At 41.0% G+C, this 18,664-nt stretch overlaps 1 protein-coding gene across 3 annotated transcripts in view; it reads right to left on the reverse strand.

Moving 5' to 3' along the window:
• aatkb (apoptosis-associated tyrosine kinase b) overlaps positions 1 to 18,664 on the reverse strand; it is a 53,642-nt gene that overhangs the window by 15,078 nt on the left and 19,900 nt on the right. For all 3 annotated transcript variants that reach the window (XM_015356159.2, XM_015356158.2, XM_015356160.2), the window contains exons 2-10: positions 15,028 to 15,161; positions 9,984 to 10,125; positions 5,467 to 5,546; positions 4,547 to 4,665; positions 3,472 to 3,559; positions 3,042 to 3,175; positions 1,692 to 1,776; positions 1,375 to 1,496; positions 356 to 505 (exon numbers count right to left, since the gene is read on the reverse strand). In XM_015356159.2, coding sequence (XP_015211645.2) covers positions 356 to 505; positions 1,375 to 1,496; positions 1,692 to 1,776; positions 3,042 to 3,175; positions 3,472 to 3,559; positions 4,547 to 4,665; positions 5,467 to 5,546; positions 9,984 to 10,125; positions 15,028 to 15,161 — 1,054 coding nt within the window. The remainder of the gene's footprint in view (positions 1 to 355; positions 506 to 1,374; positions 1,497 to 1,691; positions 1,777 to 3,041; positions 3,176 to 3,471; positions 3,560 to 4,546; positions 4,666 to 5,466; positions 5,547 to 9,983; positions 10,126 to 15,027; positions 15,162 to 18,664) is intronic.

Consider the following 18,664-nt stretch of genomic DNA (forward strand, 5'->3'; position numbering starts at 1 on the left):
CACATCAGCTCTCAGTGGGGAGGAGAACAAAGTCATGAAGCCAATTCATCGATGGGGATTATTAGGAGGCTATGATTGGTAAAGGCCAGGGGGAAATTTGGCCAGGATGCCAGGGTTACACCCCTACTCTTTTCAAGAAATGTTCTGGGATTTTTAATGAGCACAGAGAGCTAGATTCTTGGTTTTATGTCTCATCCGAAGGACAGCGCCTTTTTACAGTATAGTGTCCCCATCACTATACTGGGGAATTAGGACCCACATAGACCACAGGGTGAGCGCCTCCTGCTGGCCCCACTAACACCTCTTCCAGCAGCAACCTTTTCCAGAAGTTGAATGTAAAACTACTGTGACTCACCAGCGATCTGAGAGGGGCACTTTAAGCAGAGGCTTAGGCAACTTCAGCTGTTGTTCTTTGATGGCGTAGGTAAGCACCTGTCTGTCAGAGTAGTGGTGATAGGGCTGATTCCCTAATTCAAAGAGTTCCCAAATTGTTACTCCCAGGGACCTAAAACAAAACAAAACAAAAAAACAGTTATACAGCCAATCCTAACTAGTTGCAATTAACATAGTTAACATTTGTTATATGTGGTTTTCAAATGAAGGTTCGGGTAGTGTTATTCAAATCCCTGAGGAACTGCATTACAGATCATGCAGTTAGTTACCTATATAGGCTCATTATATAGGGGGATCAAGCAGTCCAGGCTGTGCTCTATGATCCATTGGTCATTTGTTCGAGCCTTGGTCCCATCACAGCTCAACTGTGACTAGGATCCCCCAAGAGGTGGCACACAACTGGCTCAGCTGCATCTGGGAAACACCTGGGATTAAAAGAGCTAGAGCTTTCTGGGTTCCTGTAGGCTTGAGGTGATGAGGAACATGCCCAACCTGTAATCAGGTCTAAACTTCCCTTACATGGTTTGTAATGGGTCATAAGACTAAAAGCTCAAAGGGTCAGAGGAATCTGTTTGCAATTCCTCATTCTCCACTTCCAAAAGCATCAACATTGTGAACTGGGACATACAGCCACAACTGGGAATTTGACTTTGGATGGATATACTGATGGATTTTATATACATAAAAATTGTCAATAGTAAATTATTATGTAAAAAAAACAATTGTAGGATACCTACAATCTGGCTTAGAGTGCTGAACTCTGTATTGACACTACAGAAATTCAATCAAATTTCAAATTCAAAGTTATTTTGCTTCTTTCTCTCAGTGGATAGGATATATTCTGATCACTAAGTTTGGAATGTCTGTCTGGAATGTGGGTTGTTAAGAATATTGTAGACAAATTTCTACGATTGCAGAGAACTGTAAGGAAACAACAAATATTTGTTGTCACTGTACTCCATAATGTCACGCCTTCCTTACCATATGTTGCTGGGCTTTGTCTGGTCAACCACCAGCAGGTTGCCATGAACCTCATCAATAAGCTCTGGAGCGATCCAGCGCAGAGGCACCCATATCTGATCTGATGTCACAAAGTAATCATCCTGAATGGAGCAAACGAGAAGAACCTAAGCAAGTCTTTTCTGATCCTGCAGCTCCTCAGAGGTAGCTAATCCCAGCCACCAATCCTACAGATCAAACTACACCATCCGCTTCCCAGAATTCACAAAGAAATAAAAAGAAATGTTCCATCAGCCACCTCACATGATAACCCGTGTCCTGAAAGACTCTAGACTCACTTTGTACTTGTTGTGCGAAAGACCGTAGTCTCCTATCTTCACCGTCACCTCTGCAGTGAGCAAACAGTTTCTCAATGCCAGGTCACTGGGAGAGACAGAGGACAGGACAATCAGTTCAAACCTAAAGGAGGATGCACAGCCCTGATAGCTCAAGCATAGACTTCAAGACTCAAGGCCTTCAAGGTTTAGTCTGTTCCAGTTAGTTTTGCAGTTAGTTTGAGGTATTAACATATTGAAATATTGAAACATATTGATTCAACACAGATGAGGAGTTTAATTAATGCAGATGTGCACTTTGACATGCATGAAAACCAGAAAACATTGATCTCCTCAGCTCTGAACTCCTTAAATAAAATATATATATATATTAACCAAGATACCCACACTTTCAGTCAGGTACTTAAAATAACATTTTTTTTATGCCATCACAACCAAATCCAAGCAAGATGATCTAAGAAGTGTGGCTTTAGGAAAACAATACATCATCCTTCAAACAAAAATAACTAAAAACATATTGTATATACAAGAAAACAACAAAGTTTACGATTTTAGCCAATAAAAAAAAAATTAAAACAAATGATCTTTTTGTGCAGAACCTGCTGCAACAGGACTACCGTTTCTTGTGCAGATCAGGGAAGGTTCCCCGGCAGGAGGAGGCCAGAGGATGGTGCCTGGAGCTCAAGGATTCCCCCCTGCAACAAAATCACTGATGCTGGAGTCTGTGAGAAACACTCGGGCAGCACCAGGATATTGTTACAGGGAGAAACCAGGGATGTCTGGAGGCATTAGTCTATAAAATGACTCCTATAATGGGGAATACAGTACAACAGTGCTCCAACGTGGTCTGGAATCATCCAGCCAAGCTTAACTGTTATAAAGATAGGTTTAAGGTTTTAAAGCACAAAGTATAATGTATATAAATGCCAAAAACGATTGTAAGCATTTATTTTCCAAATATCAAAACTGTCCCCAATACAGTTCAGTGCTGATATGCACATAAGATGAGAAGTTACCAAAAGACAGTAAGGTTATGACCTTCTACTTCCTCATTTCCTCCTAAGCAAAGTGAATAGGCCTCGTGTATTTTGCTATCCCCTTTTTCCAAATGCTCCAGCTACACATGTTAAAAAACTTGAAAATTTTGCTACAAATGCAAGCTAGGCTCTATGTTCCAGATGCTGGGGGCTTGTGCCACTCATTGTTGAGCCTCCTGTGCCTTGCTGCTCAGCATGTAGTGAGTTGAAATGAAGAACACCTTAAATTGAGAAGCCTGTATTTTCCCAAAAGTCAAAACTAAAGAACTGAGAGGGTACATATTCATGGATTTTAAGCAGAGACAGCTTGGCCTACCTGTGGACATAGTTGTGTTTGTGCAGGTGCAGAAGGCCAGAGGCAATCTCACATGCCATTCGCTGTAGGGTCAGAGGGTCAGGGGTCATGGAGTCTGCAGCCCGACAGCTCCGCAGGTAGCCTTTCAGATCTCCCTGTTTGTGGTGACAAAGAGAAAGCGATGAATTCTCAAGGCCACAGAGCTGATCATGGTCTCGCCAACCAGGACTACTTCTAAAACTGTCCCAGATATTGCAGTGACTTACAAAACCCTTAGCTCTAAACCTTCCTAACTTAGTTTAAGAATAGTGTACTTTGTACTTTTAAAAAACAGGTATTTCATTTGCTTCTTACATTTTAAGATTCAAGACAGGAAACAGCTCAGACTTCGGTACTGCATGAAGGCAGAATGTTCCTGATAGAACTGCACTGTTATTCCTGCAGTACTCACCAGGGGGCAGAACTCCATCACCAGCAAATATGGTGTGACTTCAGTGCACTGTGCAAGGCACTGCAGGAGGGCAGGATGCTGGAGAGCCCTGGGTGGGAATAGAGGCGAGTTAAAACACTTTTTAACTCTCCAGCACTTACAGGATGGTCATCTGTCAAAAGCTTTATGGCCTCATTCATTATGCAGGGCTCGTTTCTTTGATGCTGCTATAATGAATTGTGAAGTGCTAGTCTCTTACTGTAGGTCACAACTCTGTTAAGGAGAGTCTCATATCCTTGGGTGTGGGCTGAACGGAGGCCTACATTAAGGGATAAAATGAACTTGCCAAGGCAGGAAAAAAAAAGGGATTTGCTTGTAAGCATACCCTCCTATCATTTTGTTGAAAATCTTTGAGGCCAAGTAATTTAAAGGTAATTTGTTGAAATTATAAAATGATTATATTGTTGTAATGCTACACAATGCAAACCAATTTACTTTATAGTGTACCTCAAAAAGCACTTATGTGACTACACAGTGTTTCCTTGCATGTATAATGCATAGAACTCAAATTGGGCTTGTTCCTTTTCAACGTTTATATCTAACAAGCACACAAATTACCATATCAAAACACTTACCCCCTTCCATTCCCATTCGAGCTGAGTGATTCCTGTTAATTGTGCTCTTAGTGTGACCAGTGTCAGGAGAGCTCGTCCATTTACAGCTTTTTAACGATATTTTTTTTCGCTGAAAATTCTGTAGTTAATTTGCAGGTGTCTTAATTCAATGAGCTGTTAGCTTTCACCAGTTTTTAAGAGATTATAAATTGTTCAGCACTCTGGTGGACTGGAACAGACCAGTCTAAAGAAAAATTAACAAATATTTTTTTTTTCTGTTAGTGGTTTATTTAGGTTTTCTGTTGTGGTATATTGTGTGCATCAAAAAATAGAAAACATCACATACTGTAAGTGTTTGCATGTCATCTTGAATGAAGGCTTAGACCAAATTCATACATATTATTATTATTAAGAAGAAGAATAAAAACATATCACTCATGCAAATGCGTTGTTAAACCAAGAGAAAGGACGTCAGCACTAACCGATAAGGCTGAGCCTCTTCCAGAAACTGCATCTGGTCCTGCACACTTGCACTGGCCTTCAGTTCCTTCACCACCACCTGTGTGGTGCTGAGCCCTGAATTCACCTCCCCCAGTAACACCTGGCCCACAGAGACAGGGGAGAGCAGTGGCCAGGCAAGCACACACAGCACGAGCACAGAACAAGCAGACAGAGACGAACAAGAGAGAAGATAACAGCCTGGAGTTAAAAGCGGAAATGGTAGAAGAAAACAGACAGAGACAGACACTCATTATGGGCACTTACACTGTTGGAAGCCCTACTAGATATAATAACACAGGCTGATCAAAAATCATCTTTGAGCAGCAGGAAATTTCTTACCTTAAGTTTGGAACTAGTGTACTTTCTGGGATTTTCTGAGACCTGGGTCCATGCAGATCTCAGTTTTCTATGGTGCACTGAGGCCATAACATTTTATCACTCCTCCCATCTCCCATCCCCCCTGCCAAACATCACTATACAAACCTTCTAACAACCTTGGTGTGACTCCTTCTCGATGGAATGAGCTCATAGGTATGCTCTTGCCATCACAGGCTTTTTCCATGATACTTCAGATGGAGTGAGCATTTAAGAAGAGCCAGATAACCACAGTATGCATAGTAAATGTTTGCATAAAGGTACAATCATCTAAATTATTGACTTTGAGACTCTCTGCATTTAAATTAGGCAATTAGAAACCGTGAAACTATCATCATTGTGTAAGCAATGCTGGCGAACTGTGACTCCACATGCAGCACATTGCAATCAAGTTCTGTAAAGGTCATGCATGTACAGTACTGTATATATACCCGTTATATAAAAAACACAATTCTGCCCTGAATTCTAGCTTTGAAGTTCTGGGCGAGGAACAGCACTGAGATCTCCAGCCACAAAAGAAGCCTACCTTTCCAAACCAGCCATGTCCGATCTCCTTCAGGTAGAGCAGACTATGTCGGCCCAGATCTGTGGACTTGAGGAGCTGGACTGGAGAAGAGCACATGGGGAAAGTGAGAGTGTCAGAGATGGATTAGGAATTATAGAGCAGCCAGCAGAGCCCATAAGGCATGGCCACTGATACGGGGAAGCTCTCAACACCTTGGACCAGAATGAATTTGTCAAAGGTGTCAACAAGAATCAATTCCAGTTTAAAATGCTTACTGGGGTCTTTGCATTTTATTTGAAGCAGATTTCTCCTCTGAACTGCGGGAATCATCTCATTCTCCGAGCTTGGATTCCCAAATCTTTGGGAGGTCAGGAATTGGGCATCACACTGTCCGAACTTCCTGTTGTTTGGCAGTTATCTATATTCCATACAGTTTATTTCGGCGAGTTCGGTTGCTAATATGGTAGCAAGGTACAGTAGTTTCACGCAGAGCAGAAATGTCCGTCCACACAGAAAACCAGCCTCGGCAGCATTTCAAGAGAAGGATTCTGATGAAACATGATGTGTTGGGGGTGGCAGGTGTCAGATGAAGAACTTGTATTCAGAGGACAAAAAAAACATGTGAAAGCAACTAAACCATCATACTTTGCTGCCAACATCAGTTTAAAATCTGAAGCCCCTCTTTTTTCTTGTGGTGTTGTGCTCATCTGAAATGTTTGTTTTTTTAAGTGGAGACCCCACTTCAGTCTCCCAATGGCTTCTCAGTAGGTCTCATAAGAAACCATGAAAAAGGGTGATTTTTTAATGTTCTATCTTCCAAGTCTGAATGTTTAGAGGTAGCAGACGGTTGTCTGTATTCTGTCCCTCATCACTGCTTTTGTTGCTTTCATCTGCTTACTCAATTTCTCTCTTGCTGCATTCTGCTGTTGAAGCAGTTTAACAACCACTTGCCTCGGACAACAGAGAACTGCTGTCCAGCTGAGATCACGTCACTGAATAACGCACCTTAAATCGATTTACTTCAAGTGCACATCTTCGTAAATACCCAGGAGATGCCGAGGACGAGACAAGTCGATGAAAACCTTAGGCTGGAATTTCAGACCACATGCCTGCCTGTCTGGTTTGACGTCCGCTTGCCCTCAGAAAGCACCACACCTGTCCTCTCCTCACCTTCTGTCCAATTAGATTAAAACAATCGACTCATTTCTGTAGAAGGAGAATACACTTCACCATGATATTCCGTCTGAAGAAATGCTCGACCAATGGCATGCCTGTACTGAATATTAAATTGAGAAGGTAGGCAAAGCTCTTGCATTCTACAAGTAGTTTGCCTCTTCCTTCAAAAAAGGAGAAAAAATAGTCAAAACAAACTAACTCTCCTAGTTGGCTATTCAAAAGCTTTCTGCATAGAATGTGTATCCAGTCAATCAGATAGGACAGTTTAACATTCCCTTAACATTTTACAATTTTAAATGATTAAGCCTTAATCTGGTTAAAGTTCCTTAAACGTCAGCAAGGAAAGAGGAACATGCTCCCAAAAGATCCTAAATGCCTTCACGCATTTGTCCTACATCTTTTGCTTTCTGCTCCGTTTGAACTCTGAGCTAGTCTGAAGAAGCTCTTTTCTCAGGCTCTCCAAATTATACAAAATGCCAGCAGGCTCCTATCTCCAGAATGACAACAACAGCAATAAAACAACAAAATCTATTTGCCTGTTGTGTCCACCGTTTTTTCACTAACCCCAAAGGGATTTGTATTCTATAGGCAAAGAACAACAAATAGAGTATTGTGAAGAGAAACAGGACCTCTGTCATGTAACCTTCCCCAGCTGCTTTTTTCCTAACCCCTCCCAATTTTATTCTGGTATTTAACGCCTCTGCAATATTCCAAAGGCCAGTCATTCCAAGTACACACACACATTCTCACACACTCCAGCAGAGACAGAAATGGCTCCATTGTCTAGAAGTCTTCGCTGCCTGGTACTGGAGACTGGTACTCAGACACTAGGCCTATTCTAAAGTGCACAGCTACTTAAGGAAGCAAGATGATAACACCACATTGCAATTTCGGTTTTTAATTTGTTTGAAGCACACTTTTTCCTTTCAGAAACCAAAATCTGAATTCCCTTCCCACTTCAGGGATTTTTCAAGCAGGTCTGCACCATAGAAATAAAAATACAGTACAGATGTACGCAGGGCCCCAGTCTGTTCTGTTGTGTAGGCCGAGGTTGAGAAAATGCTTTGCACAATACCTTTGATTCATATTAGGCCCATATGGACCTAGCACTGCCTCTTAGCAGTGCTGCGATGTGAAAAGCATGGGGGTGGCTGTATCGCTATTTCTGCTTGCAGGTTCATTAGCTGTAGCACAAGTCTATAAGGATAGGAATGTGATTGAGTAGGAATAAATTGAGCCTCTCAAAGATGGGGATAGAGAACTGTTGTTATTATTCTTGCATTTAATAGGCTTATTTGGTTTATGACAAAAAAAATCCTCTTATTGTATATTATAACCATTCAGGCACTTCTAAGCCGTCAGTATAAGGTCTTATATTCAGTTAGATACTGTACTTATATAAATTCTTCTATTAAAGGGCACATTAAATTTAGGAAATTTCTGGAAGCTTGCAATATGCTCTGGAGTACATATTTTAGAAATACAGCTGTTTTCTGCATCTGTGCAATTAAAGCCATGGAGCTCTTTTGAAAGAGGACGAATGAGAAGACTTTCCTGCTGCACAGCTGCAACAGACTGTCCCTGGCCTCCCTCTGGAAAAAGGTCTGAGCATTGGAACAAGAGGCGATCGGAGGGGGATTCTTGGAAGAAGCCCCTAAACTGAACAGGGAAAAAAAAATCCACCACACCCAACATCTCCTCCCATTCTACAGCGGGCATAGAAGAGCAGAACAATTGGTTAGTAGCTTTCTGATCCAAGAAGTACCTGGTTTTCACATCCTGGGATTCACAACATATACTGTATGCATACTGTAGCCTTATTCACTTACACTTAGTACAAGTTCTTCACAGGTTACGCAGCATGCGAGTTACCACAACTGAGGTTTACGGAAAGGTGTTTGAATAGCTTTCAGCTTATGGGCCAAATAACGATCAGAGTATCCAATATCCTAACTTCAGATTCTCAAGAATGTTTCACTTAAACACATAAACAGAAACATACTAAACAGAAAGCACTGCAAGCAGTTCTCAGTTTACCAAGGCATAGTAATAAGCAATTCAAGTGCTGCTGTGTGGTTCAACCAGTATAGGTGTTCTTTTTGAGCAAAGGTTGAGTTTTACAGCTCAGATTAAGACTGACCCTGGGTCATGTCACAGGCTGAATGGGATTCGCCATGTGGTAGCACACAACTCAGAATGTTGCCATACACATGAGCTGCAATTTTGCCAAAAAACCTCCGGCTCACTAAACCCTACCCAGCCTTGCAGTGATATCACTGAAGGATGCACCACTCCTCCAATCAGTACTAACTCTCCTGTAAGACATTGTGGAGCTTCCAGCAAGGGAAAGGGTGAACAGATGAATCAATAAATTCCTTCTCTGCCTTGTATTTTCTCCCTATTCCTCCCTACAAATCTTTAGCACAGAAGTTCTTTATTAAACAAATCCTTATTTAGCACAGAATCTGGGGTATAAAAGACAACTCATTATTCCAAATAACATAGGTATTAGATGGAAAAAAGTTAAAGAATAAGCCATCTTATTGACTGATTCCCATCCATTTGCTTTTTATATCAACTGTACATGAAGTAACCAGTTCCATAAAGTTTGTTCTATAATAATTTTCAAACTGAACAACAGTATACATTTAAAACCATTATCAAATATTAAAATACACCTGAGAGATCTTGCTTAAACTGCTGTATTACAAGATATTAATTCACCTTGTTACTCAGGGTTAAGGATCTAAAAATTTGGAAAGGGCATTCTAAGAAAAGATGAAGTGCAAATGCCCATATATGTCCTACCTGACACTATTAAAATCTAAACTGACTGCCAAGATGGAAAATTGCCTCTCATCATAAAAGTCCTGCAGTATATTAGATGAAAGCTAAAGATTATATTTAATTATTTAATACGGTTTGTTTTGTCTTTCGTTTCCCCTACAGATACTGACAAGATAGAAGCTAATTTCATAGGCAAGTCAGTGTAAATTTACAGACTGGAGACTGACAGCCTCATCAGTCTCCACCGCCACTGCAGTCATCATATGATTGATTCCACAGTTTAATGACCCAAGTCAACACAAGCAGTAAACAATAACCCATTGTTACCACCAGCACAAGACAGACACATTACTGTGGTCAGTTTCTTTCATTTATTTCAAAAAGCATAAACATGCATACCACAAGGATTTGATGTAGGCAGGCTGTTTTACATTATACACTTGCTATTGAAAGTACGATTCAGTTGAAGCCTAGAGACATGTAGTGTCCATTTTTGGAAAAAAAAAAAACACATTCCATTTGTTGTGCAATTTCTTGGGAGGCACTGATTTAGAATCAAATCGATCACATCTTACCTGATCTTCCAGGCTGCTTTGACACAGGAAGTGAAACCTCAGTGAGGGGCAGGATGTAGACTTCAGGCCCGTTCTGTGAGGCTGGAGAGGCGAGGGTGGAGAAGTCAGCCTGGTACTCCTCTCCCTCTGTGTTCTCAAACTCCTGCACAAAAACAGGGCAACCATCAGCCAGCCTGCCCTCCATTTCTGCTCAGCCAAAAGGCACAGGATGCTTGCATGGGCCCACACTTTCAGTACACCTCCAGGAGCTGTGGTGTTTTCTCTACAACCAAAGCAGCGCCTGGAAATCTGGTTAATCAACCACCACAAAAAGCAGCATCGGCACAAAAACATGGAACAAGATAAGCTGACATACTGTAAGAGCAAAGCTGAAGGTTTTAGCACTTCTACAAATGTCTGTCATCCCTTTCTGCTTTGCTAATCCGAGCACACTATTATAGAATGCTGGACCAAAAAGTTCAAATATTAACAATTATGAAACACAAAATCTCGCACGTGTCCTTATAAATCCTTACTGCCTGAAACATTTTGAGACATTAACAAAAAGTATTTAACGACCAGCCCCAAACTGTGGATGGCACACTTTGTTACAACAGATTACACCAGTCTTACAAGTACGCCACAAAATATAGAAAACCTCTGTCGTAGGGATGAGCAATTTGTCTGAATGGAAAACTTCGACCCCTCCTCCGCCTCCACTGCCCTTTCGCCCATCCTGCATCCTCTGGGCCCCTTGTCAAACTGCTTCAGTTCTCACACGGCCTGCCTTGGCCTCTGCAGTATAAATGTTTGTTGTTTTTTTTTACCAGGGCTGCAGGATGCAGAGCAATCCTCTTCTCAAAGAAAAGTAAAATCACAAATACTGTTCAAAGTTGTCTCGAGAAAACAAGAGTCTCAGCAGGGGTCTATTAACCAACAGAATAAATGCTTTGATCACAGTTTCGAAAGAGCAGGGAAATCTACAAAATACTTTTTCCACTGTTAGGCAAAGAGAAAACACTGTCTGAGAACATTACAACATGAGCAGAATTTAAATATACTGCACAGTCCTCAAATGAACTAATTTCACATTACTGTCAATATCTCAATGGTTACCGCACCAAGAACACCCTTACATGCCTAACAGTGCTGTTATTTACTTCTATATAGAAGCACCAGACTAAGAGATACAGTATCAAAGCAAACCCGCATCCTCATTACTTGGGGAAAAAAAAAACTAACACTTTTCATGGAGAAAACATTTCAATTAGGGAACAAGTTATGAAATCTTAGCTAAGACTAATTATTAACTCCAGTGGTAACGCATTCTAAAGTAACCCTACAAACCCCCGAATAGAGCATTTGACACAGACATCCATTGTAGCCCGTTATGGTGACACAGCGCCACCTCATGACTGAAGGCTAGCCAGCTGTGTTGCGCCAAGCCCTGAAATAAGAAGTGCTATAACTTTAAGCCTCCAACTTATTCTTTATCCCCAAAATCTATAGCTGTTTCCAGAGCAACACATCACAGCCAATATGTTTGAATCACCAGCTGCGCTCTTGTTTTTCCTAAGATGCCAAGACAATCATTTCACACAGGATATTTCTATATTAGTTATATGAGCATGACAGTTACCAGCAAACGGGTCTTTTTCCAGATGTCTTTACCCAAAGAATGTTACAGATTAAGGGATAAACTGTGAGCATTAGAAACTGTAGGTCCAGAACCATCTACTTGGTTTTTGGGTTATGTCTAAAAAAGTGCACATGAGATTAAACTGCAAGAGCCTGGAAGAGAAAGGACTTGAACCAGGAATCTCTGGTTCAAGTCCAAGGGATTTCTATCTAAACCACTGGATCATCTTGTCGATCACTGCTGTTTTTACTTATCATACTAAAACACCACAGGAATACCGAGTTCCTTCGAAACTGCACCTCTCTATACAACCTCACACCTGAAGAAGGTTCCACGACCGAAACGTTGTGTTTTCTTTCGTCTTTCTTTCAGCATGGAATAAACCTATTACTTGTTCCTCTCTATACAATACATACGTATTTTCCACTTTGCATTAGCCAAATATACTGTTGAATATTTCCTTACCTGGTCCAGAGTCGTATTCTGCACTATGTCCTAAATCCACTTCTCTAAAGAGTCTTGAGGTTCTCGGTATCGAGAAGGACACAACAAGGGCACAACCCCAGTGTCTATATGCTCCTAGACTGCAAGCCATTGAACTGGGCTTGGACCTGACCTTCAGGACTGCATCCATCCAAACTCCCATTTCACTGTCAATCGGCTCTCTTTTATAATCCCAGGATGCTGGGGCTGCCCTTCTGAATCTGAAGCATGCTGCCAGCGGGTCATTGTGTTGAAAGAGGCTCATTGTTAGATCCCTCAAAAAGGGGAATGTTCTGGTGCTGTTGGGACGATCCTGCTCGCGGACAGGACCCAGGGAAAGGAGGAGCCAGCTCCAAACACAGAGCCAACTCCTCTGTTTTTACGGCCCGAAAAGAAAAAAAAAATGCAAGGCATTACAGAAAAAAAAATAGAGAGAGAAAGGCAGAGGACAAGAGAGAGAGAAGCTTTTTCACATTCTGTGCTCATGACATCACCCTTCCCTCTCTGTCCCAGGAACATGTGCACAGCAGTCACCGGCCCAAACACAGAGTGTGGAAAATTTAAACAGAGCCTGAGAATGCTTTTAAAGGAAAATATTAATGAAAAGATTCCCTCCTCCACTGTGCACACTGGAGAGAGGCACCCTCTCTTTCCAGACATGGGGCCCAGCTACAGGATGCCGTATAAAGGGAAGTGCTTCTTTATTCTTATTTTGGGAGGGGGATGTTTTCATGCTTTTATAGCACTTCTCTGTTCATTGCTGCCAAAATTATAAGCTATTAATTCCTCTAGTGTCTTGGCTTCCACTTCTCCACCCCACAGCTTCCTAGTAAACCTGATCTAAGCACAAGAGTCAGTTACTTACAAGTGTTTCCAGCACAAAGAACGGTGCCAGACTATATCAATGTCGGAGTTCAGACTGCCAGACAGCAGCGCAAAAACTTCATATCCCCTTGATTTGATTAAGTTCAGCTGCAGTACCTGCTCCACCAATTACAGCTAACAGGAGACAAAGGACTGCCACCTGTGAGACTCAAAGGATGACAGTTGCTAGGGGCGGAAGTTACTTTTTAATTACTTTCGCTGCCTTTAGGAGGAGTCTTTAGGGTTGTGGATAAAAAATACAAATAGAAACCTCAAAAGGACGTACAGTAGTAGAGGATTAGTCAGATGAACACCACCCACTCTCTCCCTGACAGATGCACCAAATGCATACAGTCACAATTATCGAGTCAGCACACGTGTAGAGATGGGTACTATAAATGTAGGCTCCACGCATTATAAGGTCAAAGTGTTCTTGTTTCATGCTGCCTTGACCCACTTTTGAATTGTGCTCTAGAATGTATTAAATCCATCCCACGTCTTACCTCCATTGACTATCTGAAAAGCTCTAATGCACTTACAGGACATGTTCTGTAAGCCTTCTCTTTCAGGTGTGCCATTGGTTTTATCAGGACCATTTTCAGCATTACTGCGGTTCAAAGGACCACCTACTCATCCTTTGCTAGCTGGGAGAAATTTTGCATTGCCTTCTGAATGAATGCATGCCTGCAGTTAAGAGAATTGCAGCAGGGGCATGTAGAGTACAAAAAGATAAACCTTTGTTTTAGATATACTGTAAAGCAGCTCTTCTGCTATACTCAGTGTTTGAGCACAGAGCTCAGGAACAGTGAGTAAAAAGACAGTGAACACCCTTACGTTAAACCTAGAGAAGTTTTAGAACAAAGCCTTGCATTTTACCATTCGCATTCAAGCACAAAGTATGAATAAAGTTTTGATTTTAGCTTGTACTTGCCTTTTAATGTGTTTTATGACTACAAACCTTCTGAAGTAAACTTGGAGAAAAAAGCAATTAACAACATTTTTTGTTTTTGTCAATCTGAATCGGTCTTTATGGTAGAAAAAGACATCCCGTTCTGATTTTACAAAAGTGAGAGCATAGAGTTTAAACAAAATCATCCACCCAAGCCAATAGGCTTTATCTAAACCACTGTTTTAATTTGATTCACTGATTAAACAAATGGGAATCACTGGACAGAACTGGTGTTTTATAAAACAGGCATTTTTACTGAGTGTCAAAATGCATCTTGTTGACGCCATGCAGCAGGAAGATATCAGCATACAGCTCAAGGCAGATGGGTGAAGTAAGTATTTTTTAATGCTTAAAATGTGGTTAACACTGTAAAAACCAAACACAAATATGAGTGTGAGACAACACAATCTCTTCTAATCGTGCATGAAAGCAGAGGGCCCAATACTGAGGGCAGCCACACACTGACCAATAATATTAGCACAGCCTCTTTCTAAAGGAGATGTTCTGGTCACAATCTGTTTCCCTGGAGAGTGTGGCAATCTTCAGTACTGGAAAAACCTGGAGCAAAGTGTTTGAGATGATGAAGGAATGTTTATTGACTACATTTGCAGAGCTTCTGTTATGTACTGTAACTACACATCGTAGTGTGTAGACATCACACTCATCTCATAATCCACTCCTGCTCAATTTATTGCAATGACTTGTTTATTAATAAAAATAGACAAAAACAACATAAATTGTCCCTGTTAACTGCCTATGGTCTAGTGACAAAAGAAACCTAATTCCTGGATTTTTCCTGATGGGGGATATCAGCCTATATCCAGATACATTAACTCTGGTTAGAAGGTTAATTTCTCTCCATAAAAACCCCTTTAGTACTCATTGGGGAATTAGAGGTGTAGAAAATGTTTAAAACAGGTGGAGGCACAGAAACATTAATGGGTCAAGTTTGAATCTTAGATGGTCCAACAACCTTTGTGCATTCCAATATTTTTCTTTAGCTTCAATCAAATCTACCACAGTGCACGTGAAGTCACACCATGAAGTGGTATTATCGTTTATACAAGGGATAACCAAAGGATGCATGTTCAAAAACCTCCAACAGGGGGCGAGAGAGCAGGCAGTCTCACCTTGAAGCCGATGTCCCCCTTCTTGCAGCACAGGCAGGCCAGCATGAGGAAGATGAAAGTGAAGAGTCCAGAGAAAGAAACCGCAACCACTGCCAGGGAGGAGGACCAAGAGAGCTCACTCAAGGGGGCACCATCTGCAGGTCAAAAGAGGAAATGTGTTTAAAGATAATAAGCAGCAAACAACAGTGCACTTGATAGTCCTCCCAACAATTTAGAGTTGGGGGTGGTGTTCCAGTAGTCATTGAGGGCTCTTATTCAGCAAATACTGTACCACTTAAGTTACCAACTTAAAACCCATGGAAAATAGACTAAAGATTAACACTTGATGGAAGTATTTCAATTTAGATTTTAAAGTAGCTTGGAGAACCTACTGGATGTCAGTCTTCAGCGATTTTAAAAATATGGCAAAAAATGAAGCCAAAGTACTATGTCCATTGTGGTTGGCCTACACATCTGCCACCTCCGGTCTCTACATGATTCGTTTCTTTCACGTTCTGCTACCCCACTGTCCCAACTCTGACAGCAAAAACGGCGACTGGATTAAATCCAGGCTTGGGTAACCTGAGCAAACGTGTCTTCTCCCTGACAGATGAGGAGCATAGGGCGTCAGAAAGGTTGATTTCTTGGTTTCACTCCACAGCCAGACACAAAGTGACAATGACATGTTTTGCAGTGGGGGCTGTAAAGGACTGTCATTTTGCATTTTGTGGAAAAGCATTCTGACAGGGATTGGCAGCCCAGGAGAACAGGAACTGCACGGATAAGGAAGGCTATGCTAACTGAAAGGATGTTATTACACTGTACGTAGCGGTTTAAAGATGCACTATGCACCCAGTCTTTCCAAATCTGGCCTAGCTATAAACTTGACTATTTCCATAAACCTTTAATTAATCTTAGATAACAAAACTGATTTTGAGCAATTTTTCCTCCTTCTTTTTGTCTTTGCAAACTCGGACAATTGCAGCTGTCACTGCCTCTTTAATAAATATTTCTCGGTTCTGAGAAATGCATTAACCTCTTGGAGGTTACCATGGGAACAGATTGGACTGTTGGCCCATCACGTCAGATTGCTTTCAGCTGTAAATCTCCCCATTTTTTTCATATCCTGCTGCCAGTTTCCTCCTGATCCCCTGACAGCTGTTTCTCCTCCTAGGCCCTGCTCCCCTCTGAACAGCAGAGAGGACTCATGAACGAGGCAAGGAAAGGCAGACAACAGGGATGGTGGAAGAATATTTTTTCAGCTAAAAAGCATCTCATGTTGTGCATCACTCATAACCATGGGAGCATGAAAAAGCCATCAGCCTCTTCAGAGGCCTTGCATATGTGTGTATCAGTCTGCCTACAATTAGATCTCCAAAAAATTACAGTTATCTCCAAAAAGATGATACTGACATAATACCCCAGTTACCACTTCCCAAGCATCAATCCACAATGCATCACAGTACCATATAAGCATACCAACCAAGCTCTTAGACTAGCCTTTCTGGCACAGACAAAAGATCAGCTCTGGAGTCTAGGCCTCAATCTGTACGTTTTGACCCGCTGTATTACCATATACATTAAATCTGTTTTGTCTTTATAATCCTGTAACCCACATTTATACTAAACTCTATACATTTAGCAAACAAACACAATCAATGTAAATATGATGAGTTTTTGGCACATTTCAGACCTGAAATACGTAGTTCTAAAAATAAAGTTGCACATCTGCAACACAAGATAGTCCAGTAAAAGTTACCCGGTATTTGCTTTAAAGATTTTTTTAAAAAAGCCCTGATGTAAACTGAAATAATTTTTTGGTAATAACAGATTTAATCCCTTTTTTCAGAAAGGTTTCTGCAATTCAAATTTTGTGAATAATGCATAGTACAACTACTATACAGTGCATATGATATATCAACTGCATATGTAGTTGGAAACTATAGCATAGCAAGTGATTTATGGCATAATGGTCTAAACTGAGTGTAAAGGCACATCACTTCAGCACTGAGCAAGTTTATGAATTTTTTTCTTTACTCTTCAGCCAAACTACAAAGTGGCAGCAGCATACTGCATAGCAGGGATTAGTGGTGCCTATAAATATTTGAAGAGTACACACTATCTTGCATGCAATCAAAATTACAATAAACCACTTAACTCAAGCGAATGGGGTCTTTATTAAAGTCCTGTCTAAATATTAAAAGAAGTGATTGATATTCTCCTCAGCACACATCCACTTTGCTTATTTGCAGACATACTTCCAGCTAATAAGTCAGCGCCTACAGGACTGATGTGGGCCTGTAGCACAGTGTTGTGCATCAGAGAGTTCTGATGATTTGGAGCAGTATTTCCTCATTCGCTTTTAAATGTCTTGAATTTAAATCGCATAGCCACACACACATACATGACAGCACAAGATTGCTCAGACCTGAACAGACAGACACCCTGGCCTTTCAAACACTACACTGGCTAGAAACAAGCAACCAGGGTCAAGATAATACATTTCTTTTCTAATTGGATGCCCATGTGCCACAATGAAATACTGATAAATTTGTACCACACAATATTACGTTCTTAGCAAGGATATAGCCTCGTTTTTAACTAGATAGAAAATAAGGCGCAGTAGTTAATTTTGAACCGAGTTAAAATGGGGATAGTGAGGATTGTTGAACAAGTTGAAAACAAGTGTGTTCTATTTTTTGTTGTGTTTGTCCACTGGTCATGGCTCAATGAATTCAAAGCAGGCTTGTACTGTAAAACCCACAAGGGACAATAAAGCAGTATCACACAGCAAAACAAGTATAAAGGCACAGAGAGAGATACAGGTTGTCAGATCAATATTATCGACCGCTCCGCTACTCTCCCTAATTAATCTGGGAATTGCAGACAATATTCTTCTCAGAGCTAGGAAGAAGACAAGGCTCACTCTGCTAGCTTGCCTGGAGGAGTGGACCTCATTTTAATAGTTCTGACTGACTCGCTTTCCCTGATGGAGTGTAATAAAAAAAAGTCTCAAATACTTTAAGCCAAAAGGAAATTTTAACAGTTGATTAAAAAGCTCACTGATGACTGTTAGACCATCAACAGAAACCAGTTGAATTCTCTTCATAACTGAGCCTTTCAGTTCTCAGGACTCCGAACGACAGCAAGCACCGTTGATGACTAAAAGATGAAGAAAAGGGGGCCAAAAATAAAATGGTACAAATAAAAAGTGAAACAGTCAAAGGGGCCGAATAGTTTTGATAACGATTTCATAGATTTTGAGCATGACCCAGTGCTTTTAAATACCTTTAAAATATTATTTTTTTAATCTTTAAGTAATTAAAACTAGAAGTCTGTCTGGAATTGGATTAGAAAGGTATAGTACTTTAGGGAGCTGCAGTCCACAAATGCCCCTGAGTCTTCATCCACAATGGACTCCTGATCCTAGTATCATTACCGGGAATAGTCATTGATCTCTTGGGTCTGTCTACACTGGTGAGGGTGCTTCCCTGGTGGATGGCATGCTTGCCTTCTTATCACAGCTTTTACATCTAGTCTCTTTTTCTCAGTCTGCCAGTCTCTTATCAGTCCCTTAAAATACAGTAGCTCCCAGGGGCTCACCCAGCACATATACACTAACCTAGCAGTGCACAAAGACACTCATTCATAAAAGCAT

The sequence above is a fragment of the Lepisosteus oculatus genome, chromosome 9 (genome assembly GCF_040954835.1).
Source record: "Lepisosteus oculatus isolate fLepOcu1 chromosome 9, fLepOcu1.hap2, whole genome shotgun sequence".
Taxonomy (NCBI): domain Eukaryota; kingdom Metazoa; phylum Chordata; class Actinopteri; order Semionotiformes; family Lepisosteidae; genus Lepisosteus; species Lepisosteus oculatus.